A 13,088-nucleotide genomic window follows, 5' to 3' on the forward strand; every position below is an offset into this window, starting at 1 on the left:
CCGTACCGTCCCATCTGTGCCTTGCATAGCTTCTCTTGTCTCTGACTGTGGGTGGGTGCGAGGACGTTTCCCAATCTCAATCAACACTCATGCCAAAGCCTACTTAGGTCTCGATAACGCAGGGTGGCTAGCGTAGTTGAAACCGCATCGGATGATGATTAATACCGTAGGGAGTTCGAAAACGTAGATTGCGTGCATACTTTCAGAGCAATTGCTTCAATCTCTCATAGTTGACAAGCTTGACACTACTGTCAAACTTATTGTGGCTTTCCCTCAACAAGGAGGTAGTCCTTGGCTGATAGTGAGGGGTGCCTTTGACAAGTGAGAGGCAAGAAACACGCACGAGTCGAAACAACACAATATTGTGATGGCGAAGTGTTGTTATGAGATCTACACGTAATAGAACTATAATGTGCAAGCAAGCCAGGGCAGGAGCAACTATTGATATAGTTTCCTGGACGAAGTACTTAAAATTAAAAGTCAACAGCCAAAGTCCAGGTACCTACTCTATATGTTTTCTCGATTGTTTGTTCTACCTCATGTTGCTTGCACGGGCTTTGCAAGAGGAGAGAAAAGAAACATCAACTCTGTGCTCAGTTCTAACATTCGATCGCGCTGACCCTTGAACGACAGGCGACGGGACGGGATGTTTGTTGTTGTTGTTCGCCATCCCCAGTCTCGTCTCCCCGTCCCGGTTCCCTCCCCCTTGGGTTGTCGGTCAATGTTATTGTCCCCCTCCCTCCCCACCCTGCCGTGCGGGACCTACTGACGCCAGTCACGCCAGACGCCCTTTCTCTTCCCTCGCCAGTCGCGTCCAAAGGCCAACGTGCACCACCAAGGTACCTCTGGAAACCACCAAACAGTCCCTAAGGTGCATAGTAGTCAAAGTACCTGAATGGAAGTGCGTGATGCGTGCCCGCGTACCTTACCCAGACAGCGGCCGAAGGGACCGCTGCTGTTGTTCTTGTTGCTCTGCCGTCTACGCTAAAGCCATAACAAGAATAGCGTCTCTCCCTTTGCCGCGACTCCCCCAGTTCAACCTCCTCGACGCCCTTGAGTTTCGTGGTTTCCATCCTCTAAGTGGGAGTCCCCTCCCCCCGCCCCGACAACAGCCCGTTCTGCCCTGGCATGCTTGCCCGAGTGAGGTTGGGTGATACTAGACTGTGACCAGTATTGGACGGGTTACACCTTACTGGCTGTTGGACCCCTTCCCGTCACGATTAGAACCGCTGCACCTCACCACCGCGGTGCTTGTCGCCTTGAGGTACATACTGACCTTGCCGCACCTACCTACCTCACCTGGTACCTCCATTACCTTGCACCTTCCTACCCGCCCAACCACTCATCATCGTGCCTTCCTCCGCCGCTGGCTCTTGCCGCTTCCTGCGACTCCAGCCTGCACCCCGTGGCCTCAGACATCTCGAATCTGCACTCAATCCAACGTTCGACAGCCTTTCACCACCCGTCGACGCCCATATTGCTGTCTTCTCTTTCTTCTCTCTCTCTCGACTAATTATTTTTTTCGACCCGTTTTGCGCCATTAATCCCAGAAACTTGTCGCCGGCGCCCGAGTTCTTGCGACCGCCTGAGGGAAAAGCATGCGAATGACAACGATTTGAATACCGCCGTCAGGGATAAGGTGGTGATTCGTATGCCGCGCCGACCGGCCAAGACGACTCGCCGATAATTCGAGCAACGACTTCGTTCGCCGAACACTGCGAGCGCATCATTTGAATAGCTTTTGTCGCCCCAGTTTCTCAACTGCGACGACACGACCACCGCTCTCTGAGGCCCGCACTGGTGTCGGTGCTTGGTGTGCTTTATCATTCCCCGCCACATCCCCCGACGACGCTCGTCCCAGCCGCCTTCGCTAGACTTCAGCCTCTTCGCGCAACTCTCACGGACGATCTCCGTTGCTTGTTGCAAAAAAGTCAAGATGACTCTCCCGACCGATTCTTCGGCTGCCCTCAGCGCTTCTGGTTCCATCAAAAGACCAGTAGCTGATGCAAGCAATTCAGCAACCGCGACACCCACTCGCTTCGCAACACCCCCCCCTCCTTCCGACAGAGGTCTCGTCGAGAACCGCCAATATCTGGAAAATACAAACCAGCGCAAGATTCAACACAGCAGAAGACCTAGTGAATCAGCTCGATCCAGTGCTTTCGACCCCGACGCCGTCGACAGTGCTTTGCTACGTGAGATGCACCACCGATCACAGAGGGAAAGCACACCTGGTGCAAGCCCACATCGGAAGCGCCAGAGAATCAATGGCGACAGGTAGGTGTACATCACCGTGATCAACTTCAACCACTATTTACTAAGTCTTTTCTGCCAGATTTATTCCGACACGAACTGGCCAGGACCTCCAAGCCAGCTTCAACTTGCTACACGAAGATGGCTCTCCAGCGACACCGTCCAAACAAAAGAAGCGTACTCCTCACGGAGAGCTACACTTTCAGAAGAGTGAGCCATCTACGCCCCTTCACCCGAAGGAGACAAATCTGACCGTTCTTAGCTGAGGAAGCAAACCGGACATTCTCGACGTTGCTCCGCGCAGAGCTCTTTGAAGGCTCAATACCACAGGCAACACCGCCCACTATGTCTCCTGAGCATACTTTATCCACTGCATCGCACTCTGCCAATATTCGAGATTCAACGAGGTCTCGCACCCCGCCAAACAACGCTTCTACCAACTCTCTTCCATCCTCTCTAACGCCATCGACTCCCCACAAGAATCTGTTCTCCTACATGTCTCCGCGGAACCTGGGCAATGCGGGTCATCTAACGCCGTCAAGGACACCGCAGAGCCGGCATGGTCCCAATCTTGACACTCGCTCCGAGATCTATAGCCTTTCGCCAGTTCGCTTCAACAGTCAACAGATGCTGCTTAGTCCGCGGAGGCAACCGAGGGCGGTCAGTAAAGTGCCTTATAAAGTTCTCGACGCGCCTGATTTGGCAGATGATTTCTACCTCAACTTGGTAGATTGGGGCAGTGCCAATGTGCTTGGGGTCGGGCTCGGGTCCAGTGTTTACATGTGGAATGCTCAGACAAGTCGCGTCAACAAGCTGTGTACGCTCGAGGACGATACAGTAACGAGCGTGTCATGGATTCAGAAAGGAACCCATATCGCTATCGGGACCGGCAAGGGCCTCGTCCAAATCTGGGACGCTGAAAAGACAAGGCGACTGCGAACAATGACAGGCCACACGGCACGAGTGGGCTCCCTGGCTTGGAACACTCACATACTGACATCTGGCTCTCGCGATCGCCTGATCTACCACCGCGACGTGCGGGCCCCCGACCAGTGGCTCCGAAAGCTCGTCGGCCATAAGCAGGAGGTTTGCGGTCTTAAGTGGAACTGCGAAGACGGCCAGCTTGCCAGCGGTGGCAATGACAACAAGCTCATGGTGTGGGATAAGCTTTCCGAGACACCGCTGTGGAAGTTTTCAGATCACACGGCAGCTGTCAAGGCCATTGCATGGTCACCGCATCAACGGGGACTGTTGGCTTCGGGTGGAGGTACGGCTGATCGACGCATCATCTTCCACGACACAGTCCGCGGATCTGTCATCAACGAGATCGATACTGGCAGCCAGGTCTGCAATATCGCCTGGTCCAAGAACTCCAATGAGATTGTCTCGACGCACGGTTATAGTCAAAACCAGATTGTGGTATGGAAATACCCTTCCATGACGCAGGTGGTCAGTCTCACTGGACACACGTATCGTGTGCTTTACCTGGCTATGAGCCCGGACGGCAGAACCGTTGTGACCGGCGCCGGAGATGAGACATTACGATTCTGGAACGCATTTGGACGACGACCTGGGGCGAGAGAGGATAGTGATGGAGGGCGACTATCTGACTGGGGCGTCATCCGGTAGAAGATTGGAGCAGCAGGCTCCGCATACGACATTATACCAACATCTCCCTTTCCATTTGGCTCGAGGGGAGGTTAATAACGGCTTCGGACAGGACTAGTGGCAGGCGGGAATATGGAGCGAGCACTCGAATTCTGTTTCTTGGGAAATGTTGATGGGCAAGAGGAAACGTAAATACCCAGTTACCGGTTGCATCATGTGCATGGAATGGGCGTCATTCAGATTGGGGGTTGGGGCTTACAGGACATTGTTGTTTCTCGGGTTTTCATGTTTTTTGGGGGGAATATGATTTAACAAAGCCTTTTTATCATCTGGCTTTACAGCGGGTGGTTTATGAGAGGAAACGGCCAAACGAACAACACAGCTCAGCTCAAACGGCTTGAGAGCATGGGACACGTGGAAGGTTGGGGTTTTGCTCAACAAAGAGGAGGTGCCGAAGTCATCTTTATCCATCCATAGGCTCAAGCGCTCAAATAGCATCTATCACACAGTATTGGTCGAGGGGTGGGTGATATGGGCAACCCCTCCTCGGCCAAGCGTAAATGGACAAGACAAATCTTGCTCACCTCATGTTCTCGATATGGCGATAAGCTCCGAGGTGCAAGGCCCACGAGAATGTAATATCACGATCCCGGCTAAAAGGTTGGGGGAGGTTTGTTCATACACAGACGGAGAGACCATAGCTCGGCCCCGCTGTTTCGGGGTCAAACCAAGTAGCATGGCGAGAAGTACTTGACGAGAAAGAGTTTACGGATATTCAATGGATATCGATTTGATGAGAAAAAACAGGCAGACCATGTACTCCTCGTAGTGACATGATGATCGCTTCGCGCTGAAACCATAATTCAAGGGGGTCATAACAGGTAGTAGCACCCAGCTCTTAGGAAGGCTTCCTTCACAACGTGACAGCTCAAGATGCCCCCGCTGCCTTTCTCTCCTTGGCCACGTCTCTAGCACCCCCATCAATCCCACTGGCTACCCCCTGGGCCGAGAGCTCTTCGCTCAGCAGCGGAATCCGATCGGACTGCGCACCGGCCTTGATGCTTTCTTCCATGACCGTGTTCTCGTGCTTGTAAGCCGAGTTGAGGTTGCCACTTGCTCCGTCTTGGCTGTTTGTGAGGTGCAGCTCGCTCGGCGCGGACCCTTCGGGATTCGGCGTCATCAGGGGCGACTGGCCGCCCATTTCGGGTGTGTTCTGCCACTGTTTGACCTCGGCCCTCAGTGCTTCGAGCTCCTTTTGAAAACGTGTACCAAAGACGTCGATGTAGTAGGTTGCTCCATTGTACACGCTCCAGGTGAAGACGATGGAGAGGAATGCCGCCGAGGCATACCTGCTCATAAACCACAGGGGGCAGGGAAGCATGGTGAGTACCGCGTACGAGTACTGGATCAGCATGAAGGCAGATTCTTGCAGGGCGTCTGGCAAAGAGAGAACGACTTTCCCGATCCAAGTCTTGGAGTATGACTTGCGCAGCCAAGTGAAGGATGTCGGCCGACCGGCAGCAATCTTGTCACGCCGACGAACAGTAATGAAGAAGTAGTAGGAAAGCTGCCAGATAGCGTAGGGAACAGAGCTCCAGGCAAGCATAGAGACGATATTTCCGTAGCCTCCACTTGAGCCAGCAGGGGAGTGTTTCAGAGCCCAGATGGCAGGTAGACGACTGGCCTGGAGATCTGCTGGCCACAGGTGGACTATGCAGTGGAGCGTTGCGCAAGGCATGATATGTATAAATAATGAAGTGACCTTGTCGAAACTGTGGAAGACGAGCGAATTCCTCCACATGATGATCGCTACAGCGTTATTGCCGAATGCGAGACAGTAGGTGGCTAGGAAAAGTCGTCTCGAGCCAGGGAAGATCCAAATGCTGAGAACGAGGAGCAGGTTGACGAAGTAGCAAAGATCGGCGAGGAAGTAGTGGTATCCCCGGCGATGGTAGGTGAAGTATCGAATAGGCATGAAGTACAGCACTTGGACGGTGTACCACAAGTGAAAGTACTCGGGCCATCCGCCCATGAGAAGACCGCTGACGAAGATATTCATGACGCCAAAGATGAATGAGACCTTCTCGCGCATCGTGACCACCCTAGTGTCGTTCCATTGCTTTCCCAGCTTGTCGACGCTGGTGCGCATCCGCTTCCTGTATCTTTCTAACTGCTCGTCGGCGGTAGGGACGCGTCGCCGCCACTCGTCGACCATGCGCTCACGCGCGTGCTGGCTCTTGTTCTTAAAAGCATCCCTGGACTTGCGGACCTTTTGCGTCTGGGCAGAGAAGCCTTTTTGCAACTTCTCCAGCTGCTGTGGTAGAGCAAAGTTGTCGAGAAGATCGAGTACAGAGATGCGGTCGAGGGGCGGGAAAACGTCCCAGTCCTCCTGGTAGGAACTGCTGCCGGAGAAGGACCCGTGTCTCGAAAGCTTGGGGCTCCCCGAGTTCACAGGACCAAGGGTCGGGGTATGAAGACCATCGTGGTCAGGAGGAGAACCGCTGAGGGCGGATTGTGTCTCGGTGTGGTCGGGAGTGAAAGCAGCCTCGCTGTCCGTTTGGGCATCCTCGCCTTTGGCGCCAGGTACATCCACTGGTTTTGATTCTTCCATCTTTGACAGGACCTGAGACGGTCCGGATGAAGTCTCGGTTTGATTGTCTTAGTTCTCTGTCGGTCGTCTAAGGTAACGTTGAGCCACATGTTAGTCTTCGTGGGTGAATTCGTCGGTTCATGATGGAGAGATGCGCGTTTGCAGAAACGAAACGTGAGGGATACAGGAGTTGAAGGGAGAGCTCACCTATTTGAGAAGTTCATCAAGGCCAGGCCATGAATTTCAAGATCCCTGAGGCTGGGAGTAGGTGTTTCGACAATGCGCCTGATAGACACAGCTTGGATGAGGCAAATGCAGGAACGAGTTTGGTGCTGACGGAAGATGTCTTGTAGAAGAAAGGTGTCGAAAGCAGCAAGGGCACGGGATAAGGTAGCGCAGGCTTCGACTAGTAGGTACTAGGTTGTCGATGGTGACAAGCTGCACGGTAGTTTGGCAGCGTGACTCGGAGATGGGAGGGCGGGGTGGGCACAAATGACAAGAAGTAGGGGGGTTGAGGAGGGTGGAAAAGAGTAAGGTAGGTCTGGAACACGTTGAGGATGCTGGCGATGAATTACACGTGTTGACTGATTGACCGCCACTGTTGATGTCGCAAGACTTTGACTGGCTGCAGCTGCAGATGTATTTCTTGCCTGGCGACGGGGAGCTGGACCAACATTTCCAACAGGGGTCGCTCCGTGATACGTCACAGGGCATAAGAGCTCCGCCATCTAAAGCTTATCGGGTGATCCGCATCGCGCTCTCCAGTGTCAAGAACGGGACGGTCTAGCACCAGGCAGTTTCACGCGTTGAAGCAGGATCTGTCCCTGACTTCTATCTTTACGTTAGCTTTCCTGTTGCTTTCATGGCCGTAACTAAAACTCGAGAAGTCAGGTTCAGTGTACTCCATATGTGTCTTTGACCAGGTATGCACTGAACACAACGGCACTTGGATTCGAGGACAAGTGGAGACGGGAAAGACAGACAGGTGGACGCGACTTCAAAGTACCTTCCTTACCAGGCTTTTGCTAAAGTCTTGTGAAGTCTGCACTCCATACCTACTCCGTACTTCAGTGGCTGGGCTGCCCATGAAATGTGCAGGTGTTGCTGGCTGCTTCTCTGGTTGGTTAGAACAAAAAAAACTCCCAGTGGCTGCAGCTGACATCTCCTGGGTATTGGGTACTGCTATCTACCTAGATACCTGGCATCCATACACTTCCGGCTAGTAGGGTACCAAGAGAGGTACCCACGAATACCTAAGGTAAGTTAGGTAGCTTAAGGTAGCACTTAGGTAGTTGCAGTCTCCGCTGGGTCACGTGATATGTTGAGCCACTACCTGCTGCTAAGAGTGGCTTGCGCTCCCACCAGCGCGTAGCAGCCTCAAGTGTGTGGCCCGTAATTATTTGCCTGTCGCGTCAAGGTGCAGCAGCACTCAGACGCGCGTGGGGAAATCCAAGTAGACTCAACCACCGCGACCTCACTGTCGACAGACAAGATACCATCCCTTCCGAGTGCTTCTTCGCGATGCGCCAGGCCAGCTCGAGGCCCTCAACACTCGACTTGACTACCGCTGTATAACGTAGTCTCTGCCTACACCTCGACCAATATAGTACCGCTTTCCAGGCCTTGGGCATCCGCCTCGACCTTTTCCCCCCTCGTCTTGCGCGCCGCCTTGCGTTTGCGACGAGCCGCGACCCAAGCCCACCACAACCGTACACCCAGTATCAATCCTCGTCGCGTGCCTAGCGACAACCCGTCGACAAGATGGGAAAGCTCATCCGCCTAGAGCTTTTCAGTATGTCCAAGTCCAGCATCGTTTTCCATGTCTTTCTCGCGTTGACCATGTTACCCCATAGACTTCAAGTCCTACAAGGGCCATCATATCCTCTTGTTCGGTGATTCCTACTTCACTTCCATCATTGGGCCTAATGGATCCGGCAAGTCAAACTCGTGAGTCCTCCCCATCGCATACGCTGCCTTGACTTGCAATTAATGTGCATATTTCGACAGCATGGACGCGATATCCTTCGTGCTTGGTATCAAGTCGTCGCATCTTCGATCAGCCCATTTGAAGGACCTGGTCTACCGTGGCCGCGTGCTGAAAACCTCGAAAATCAACGACGACGGCTCTGCTGAAGCGAATGGCAGTAATGGTCACTCGAACGGCGACGGAGACGAGTTGTCGCAAAAAGCCTCCAGGACCGATCCAAAGACTGCATGGGTCATGGCTGTATACGAAGACGATGCCGGTGACGAGCAAAAGTGGAAGCGCTCCATCACGAACCAGGGATCTAGCGAGTACCGCATCAACGATCGTGTTGTCACAGCCCAGCAGTACAACGAAGCGCTCGAATCCGAGAACATCCTGATTAAGGCTAGAAATTTCCTTGTCTTCCAAGGAGATGTTGAGGCTATTGCCGCGCAATCACCGCAAGACCTCACGAGACTGATCGAACAAATCTCCGGAAGTCTCGAGTATAAGGCTGAATACGAACGATTGCAGACTGAAGCTGAGCAAGCTGCTGAGAACCAAAGCTTTCAGCTTCACCGAAGACGCGGCATCAACTCCGAGATCAAGCAATATCAGGAACAGAAGAAGGAGGCAGACAACTTCCAGAAGAAGACGGACGAGAGAGACGAAGCCATCGTCAAACATGCTCTGTGGAAGCTCTATCACTTTCAACGTGGCATGGATGAGTCTACTGAGCAAATTCACGACCACCAACAGAACTTGCAGGAGTTTCAGCGCAACGTCGAATCCTTCAGACGGAAACTCGAAGTCGCCCAGAAAGAGCAGCAAGCGGCGGCAAAGGATGTCAATGGAGTGGAAAAAGCCATCAACGCCAAGAAGCGCGAGTTCGACGAATTGGAGCACCGGCTCATCCCCATTGACGCAAAGATTGAGGAAAAGACCCGCAACATTGAACAGGGTCGCTCGCGAATGGAGCCGGTGCGTAAAGAGCGCGACAAGCAGGCCGAGGTCATCAAGGAAGACGAGGCCCGACTCAAGACAACCGAGAAAGCCCAGCAACATTTCGAGAAGCAACTCAAAGAACGAATGAAGAAGCTGGGCAAGGAGCTCAGTGACGACGACCGCAAAGAGTACAACTCACTTCGCTCACAGGTTGTCCAAAAGGTCGCTGGCAACCAAGGCAAACTTGACAATCTGATCCGCCAACAAAAGACTGATGAGGTCACCGTTAATACCCTCAAGGGCAAGGTTGACACCCTTTCGGCCGCCCTAGAGAAATACGAGGGTGAATTGGAGACTCTCGGTGAGCGCAAGTCATCAACCGAGGGGAACATCAAGGCACTGTCTCAGGAAATCGACACGAAAAAGAAGCAGTACCATCAAATCCAGTCTGAGCGTGTTAGAACCAGCCAAAGACGCACAGAATTAGAGGAAAAGCTTGAAACTGTGGCCAAGCAACTGCGGGAGGCCGATGATGGGCGCAGACAGAATGACAGGGAAGCCAGGATGAAAGAAATGGTCAACAACCTGAAGCGACTCTATCCTGGCGTCAAGGGAAGGATCGGTGATCTCTGCAAGCCCAAACAGAAGAAATTCGATGAGGCTGTTGGTATTGCACTGGGCCGCGACTTCGATTCAGTCATTGTCGACACGGAGAAGACTGGCCACGAGTGTGTTCAGTACCTGAAGGACCAGCGCTTCCCGCCCATGACCTTCATTCCTCTCGACAACATCAAGGTCAACGCGGTGAACTCGGCCATTAAGGGCATCTCGGGAGCCCGGTTGACTATTGACACCATCGACTTTGATGCTGCCTACGAACGTGCCATGGCATACGCCTGTGGCAGCTCTGTGGTGTGTGATAATGAGAAGATCGCAAAGGTCATCTCGTACGAGAAGCGTATCCCTGTCAAAACGGTCACTCTGGACGGCTTGGTCATCCACAAGACGGGTATGATGACTGGTGGTCGTGGTCCTCAGGACAAGGGTGGAAAGAGGCGTTTCGAGAACACTGACTTGGAGCCTCTGAAGAAGATGGCAGCCAAATACAAGGAGGAAATCGAGAAACTTCCCAAGTCTGGTCGGCGTAGCGCTGCCGAGGAGTCTCTCCAGATTGAGATCCACGGCCTCGAACCCCGTCTGGCCGCTGCCAAGGCTGAGCTGGCGCACTTGGAAAAGAACTACAACTCGAAGAAGAGAGAGAGGGACAACGAGGAGAGGCAGCTTGACGAGCTCGACCCCAAGTACGAGGAGAAGAAGGCGGAACTCGAAGCTACAAAACGAACGGTCAAAGAATTCTCGGATGCCATTGCACAAGTGGAGGATGAGGTTTTCTCGGACTTCTGTAGGAGGCTCGGTTTCAGCGACATCCGGGCTTACGAGACAGAACACCGCGATATGCAACGGGAAGCCGACGAAGAGCGGACCAAGTTCGAGGTGCAAAAGTCTAGGTTCCAAAGTCAACTCACTTTGGCACGTGACATGCATAGCAACCTGGAAAAACGTCTTAGGAAGCTGCAAGAAACTCTTAAGGGGGCTGAGCGCGACCTACAGAGTTATCAACGGGAGAAGTCAGACATTGAGGATTCCAGTCACGAAATTTCTGACGAGCTCGATGCGCTTAGCGAAACGCTCGAGGAGTACCGTGGCAAATTGGAAGAGAAGAGCCAAAAGGTCTCCCAAGCCAAGGCTGAAGTACACAAGCGAAGCAAGGAAATCGACGCCAGGCAGAAAGAAATCAATGCTCTCGAGACTGTGGTGCAGAAGAACAGCGCGGGCAAGTTTGCTTTGCTCAGGCGATGCAAACTTGACCAGATCCAGGTGCCTTTACTCGAGGGCTCGCTTGACAACTTGCCAAATGAGGACAATATGCTGCGGCAAGATGCCGATGCCATGGACGTCGATGAGGAGGTGGACGACGAAGACATGATGACGGCTGCTCTCGAGAACCATGGCATCGAGATCGACTACGATGCCCTAGACGAGGAGATGAAGACGGTAAGCAAATCCTTTCTAACGAAGCCTAGTGAATATTTGCTGACACTCAATGCAGTCTGATGATGCCAGTGTCGAGGAGAAGTTGCAGGATAAGATTGCATCTCTGGCCTCAGAACTTGAGAAGCTCAACCCCAACATGAGGGCGATTGAGAGGCTCGAGAGCGTCGAGTCGAGGCTGAAGAACACGGAGAAGGAATTCGAAGACTCCAGAGCGGCGCTTAAGGCGGCCCGCGATGCGTTCAATCACGTCAAGGCTCAGCGCTATGAACTGTTCAACAAGGCCTTTACGCACATCCAAGAACAAATCTCGCACGTTTACAAGGACCTGACTCGATCAGAGGCGTACCCTCTCGGTGGCCAAGCGTACCTCGATATTGAGGAAGACACAGACACGCCCTACCTTTCAGGTATCAAGTATCACGCCATGCCGCCGCTGAAGCGGTTCAGAGACATGGAGCATCTCTCCGGAGGTGAAAAGACAATGGCTGCTCTCGCTCTGTTGTTTGCGATCCACAGCTACCAGCCAAGTCCGTTCTTCGTATTAGATGAGGTCGACGCTGCGCTAGACAACGCCAATGTCGACAAGATCAAGAAGTACATCCGCGAGCATGCTGGACCCGGCATGCAGTTCATTGTCATCAGTCTCAAGACCGGTTTGTTCCAAGACAGTGAGAGCTTGGTCGGTGTTTATCGCGATCAAGAAGTCAACAGTTCTAGAGCGCTGACTCTTGATGTAAGTCCTCCACCACAACCAATTGCGAGTCCATCACTGACTAGGAAACAGCTTCGAAAGTATGCGTAAGACAGGAGACGGCGAGATTTTTTGAGGCATATACAAAGGAGAGGATGAACCTAGTACATTTGGGCGATGCAGTGTGGGTTCTCTGGGGCTCCCGGCGCGGGAAGTAGAGGAACGAGTTACGATACCAGCTCTGCGTTCTTGGGGCTTTTCGGTAATTTTGATTTGGAGGAGGAGAGTGTAAGTCAGCTCTCTACAGCTGCCTCATATCCTGAATCCCAGCTTGCTCAGGCGGTTCAAGGGTAGCTTCGCGGCCACGCTCAGAACCGGCAGGGCCGTAAATGGAGTTTGGACTGTCACACGGCCGGTGGAACGTTGAACTTCATGTCAATGGATGGTTTCTCTTATTCTAGCGTCTATTCTTCCTGCTGATTTGGCTGGAAATCAAAGGGTCTGCATTGCCGTGTTCCGAGTGATCTCTTCTCCATGGCCTGCCTTTCTGAGTGAATGATAGACGGCATCCTTATTGTCAACTGGTCCGGCCCGCCTATCGTATGAGAGCGAATCGTTGTTTGAGGCAAATCTACGAAGGTCCTCCTTCAGACTCGAGATATTACGTTTGCAGTGCTGTTGCGTATTTCGTACTCCGTAACTAACTCTGTGAGGCACTGCGGTACTGTTCCGCGAAAGTGCGCTGTGCTCAAAGTGGATGCCTGTATTAAGACCTGCAAGGTACGGGGTAAGGTACTTACGAATACCCCGTACGCTACCGATACCTAGAAGAAGCTGGGTAGGCAAGAGCTACCTAGGTACCTTGCCTTACAACCTGCGGCTACCTTAGGCCCGCCCCAGAGTATCAGCGTGTTGCCTAGATCTTTTCTCCAAAGACAAAGTGCAATTCGACTACGTAGTTGTGAAAGACGGCGCAATCC

At 52.9% G+C, this 13,088-nt stretch overlaps 5 protein-coding genes across 5 annotated transcripts; 2 read left to right on the top strand and 3 right to left on the bottom strand.

Annotated features, from left to right (window-relative positions):
- Nucleotides 1-1,936: 1,936 nt before the first annotated feature.
- CLUP02_10089 (WD repeat domain-containing protein) lies at nucleotides 1,937-3,882 on the top strand (the record flags this gene model as incomplete). The annotated part of the gene is made up of 3 exons (XM_049289065.1): nucleotides 1,937-2,277; nucleotides 2,336-2,463; nucleotides 2,516-3,882. The coding sequence occupies 3 exons, from the start codon at nucleotides 1,937-1,939 to the stop codon at nucleotides 3,880-3,882; spliced, it is 1,836 nt and encodes a 611-aa protein (XP_049146209.1).
- A 234-nt stretch (nucleotides 3,883-4,116) lies between these two features.
- On the bottom strand, nucleotides 4,117-4,737 carry CLUP02_10090 (uncharacterized protein; the record flags this gene model as incomplete). Its single annotated transcript, XM_049289066.1, has 2 exons — nucleotides 4,117-4,359; nucleotides 4,675-4,737. 2 exons carry the CDS (start codon nucleotides 4,735-4,737, stop codon nucleotides 4,117-4,119), a joined length of 306 nt encoding a protein of 101 aa, XP_049146210.1.
- A 52-nt stretch (nucleotides 4,738-4,789) lies between these two features.
- Nucleotides 4,790-6,472, bottom strand: CLUP02_10091 (F-box protein; the record flags this gene model as incomplete). The annotated part of the gene is made up of 1 exon (XM_049289067.1): nucleotides 4,790-6,472. The coding sequence occupies one exon, from the start codon at nucleotides 6,470-6,472 to the stop codon at nucleotides 4,790-4,792; it is 1,683 nt and encodes a 560-aa protein (XP_049146211.1).
- A 222-nt stretch (nucleotides 6,473-6,694) lies between these two features.
- Nucleotides 6,695-7,165, bottom strand: CLUP02_10092 (uncharacterized protein; the record flags this gene model as incomplete). Its single annotated transcript, XM_049289068.1, has 1 exon — nucleotides 6,695-7,165. One exon carries the CDS (start codon nucleotides 7,163-7,165, stop codon nucleotides 6,695-6,697), a length of 471 nt encoding a protein of 156 aa, XP_049146212.1.
- Nucleotides 7,166-8,212: 1,047 nt separating this feature from the next.
- On the top strand, nucleotides 8,213-12,219 carry CLUP02_10093 (RecF/RecN/SMC N terminal domain-containing protein; the record flags this gene model as incomplete). The annotated part of the gene is made up of 4 exons (XM_049289069.1): nucleotides 8,213-8,243; nucleotides 8,305-8,398; nucleotides 8,459-11,417; nucleotides 11,473-12,219. The coding sequence occupies 4 exons, from the start codon at nucleotides 8,213-8,215 to the stop codon at nucleotides 12,217-12,219; spliced, it is 3,831 nt and encodes a 1,276-aa protein (XP_049146213.1).
- Nucleotides 12,220-13,088: the final 869 nt, after the last annotated feature.

This window comes from Colletotrichum lupini, chromosome 5, assembly GCF_023278565.1.
Source record: "Colletotrichum lupini chromosome 5, complete sequence".
NCBI classification, from domain to species: Eukaryota; Fungi; Ascomycota; class Sordariomycetes; order Glomerellales; family Glomerellaceae; genus Colletotrichum; species Colletotrichum lupini.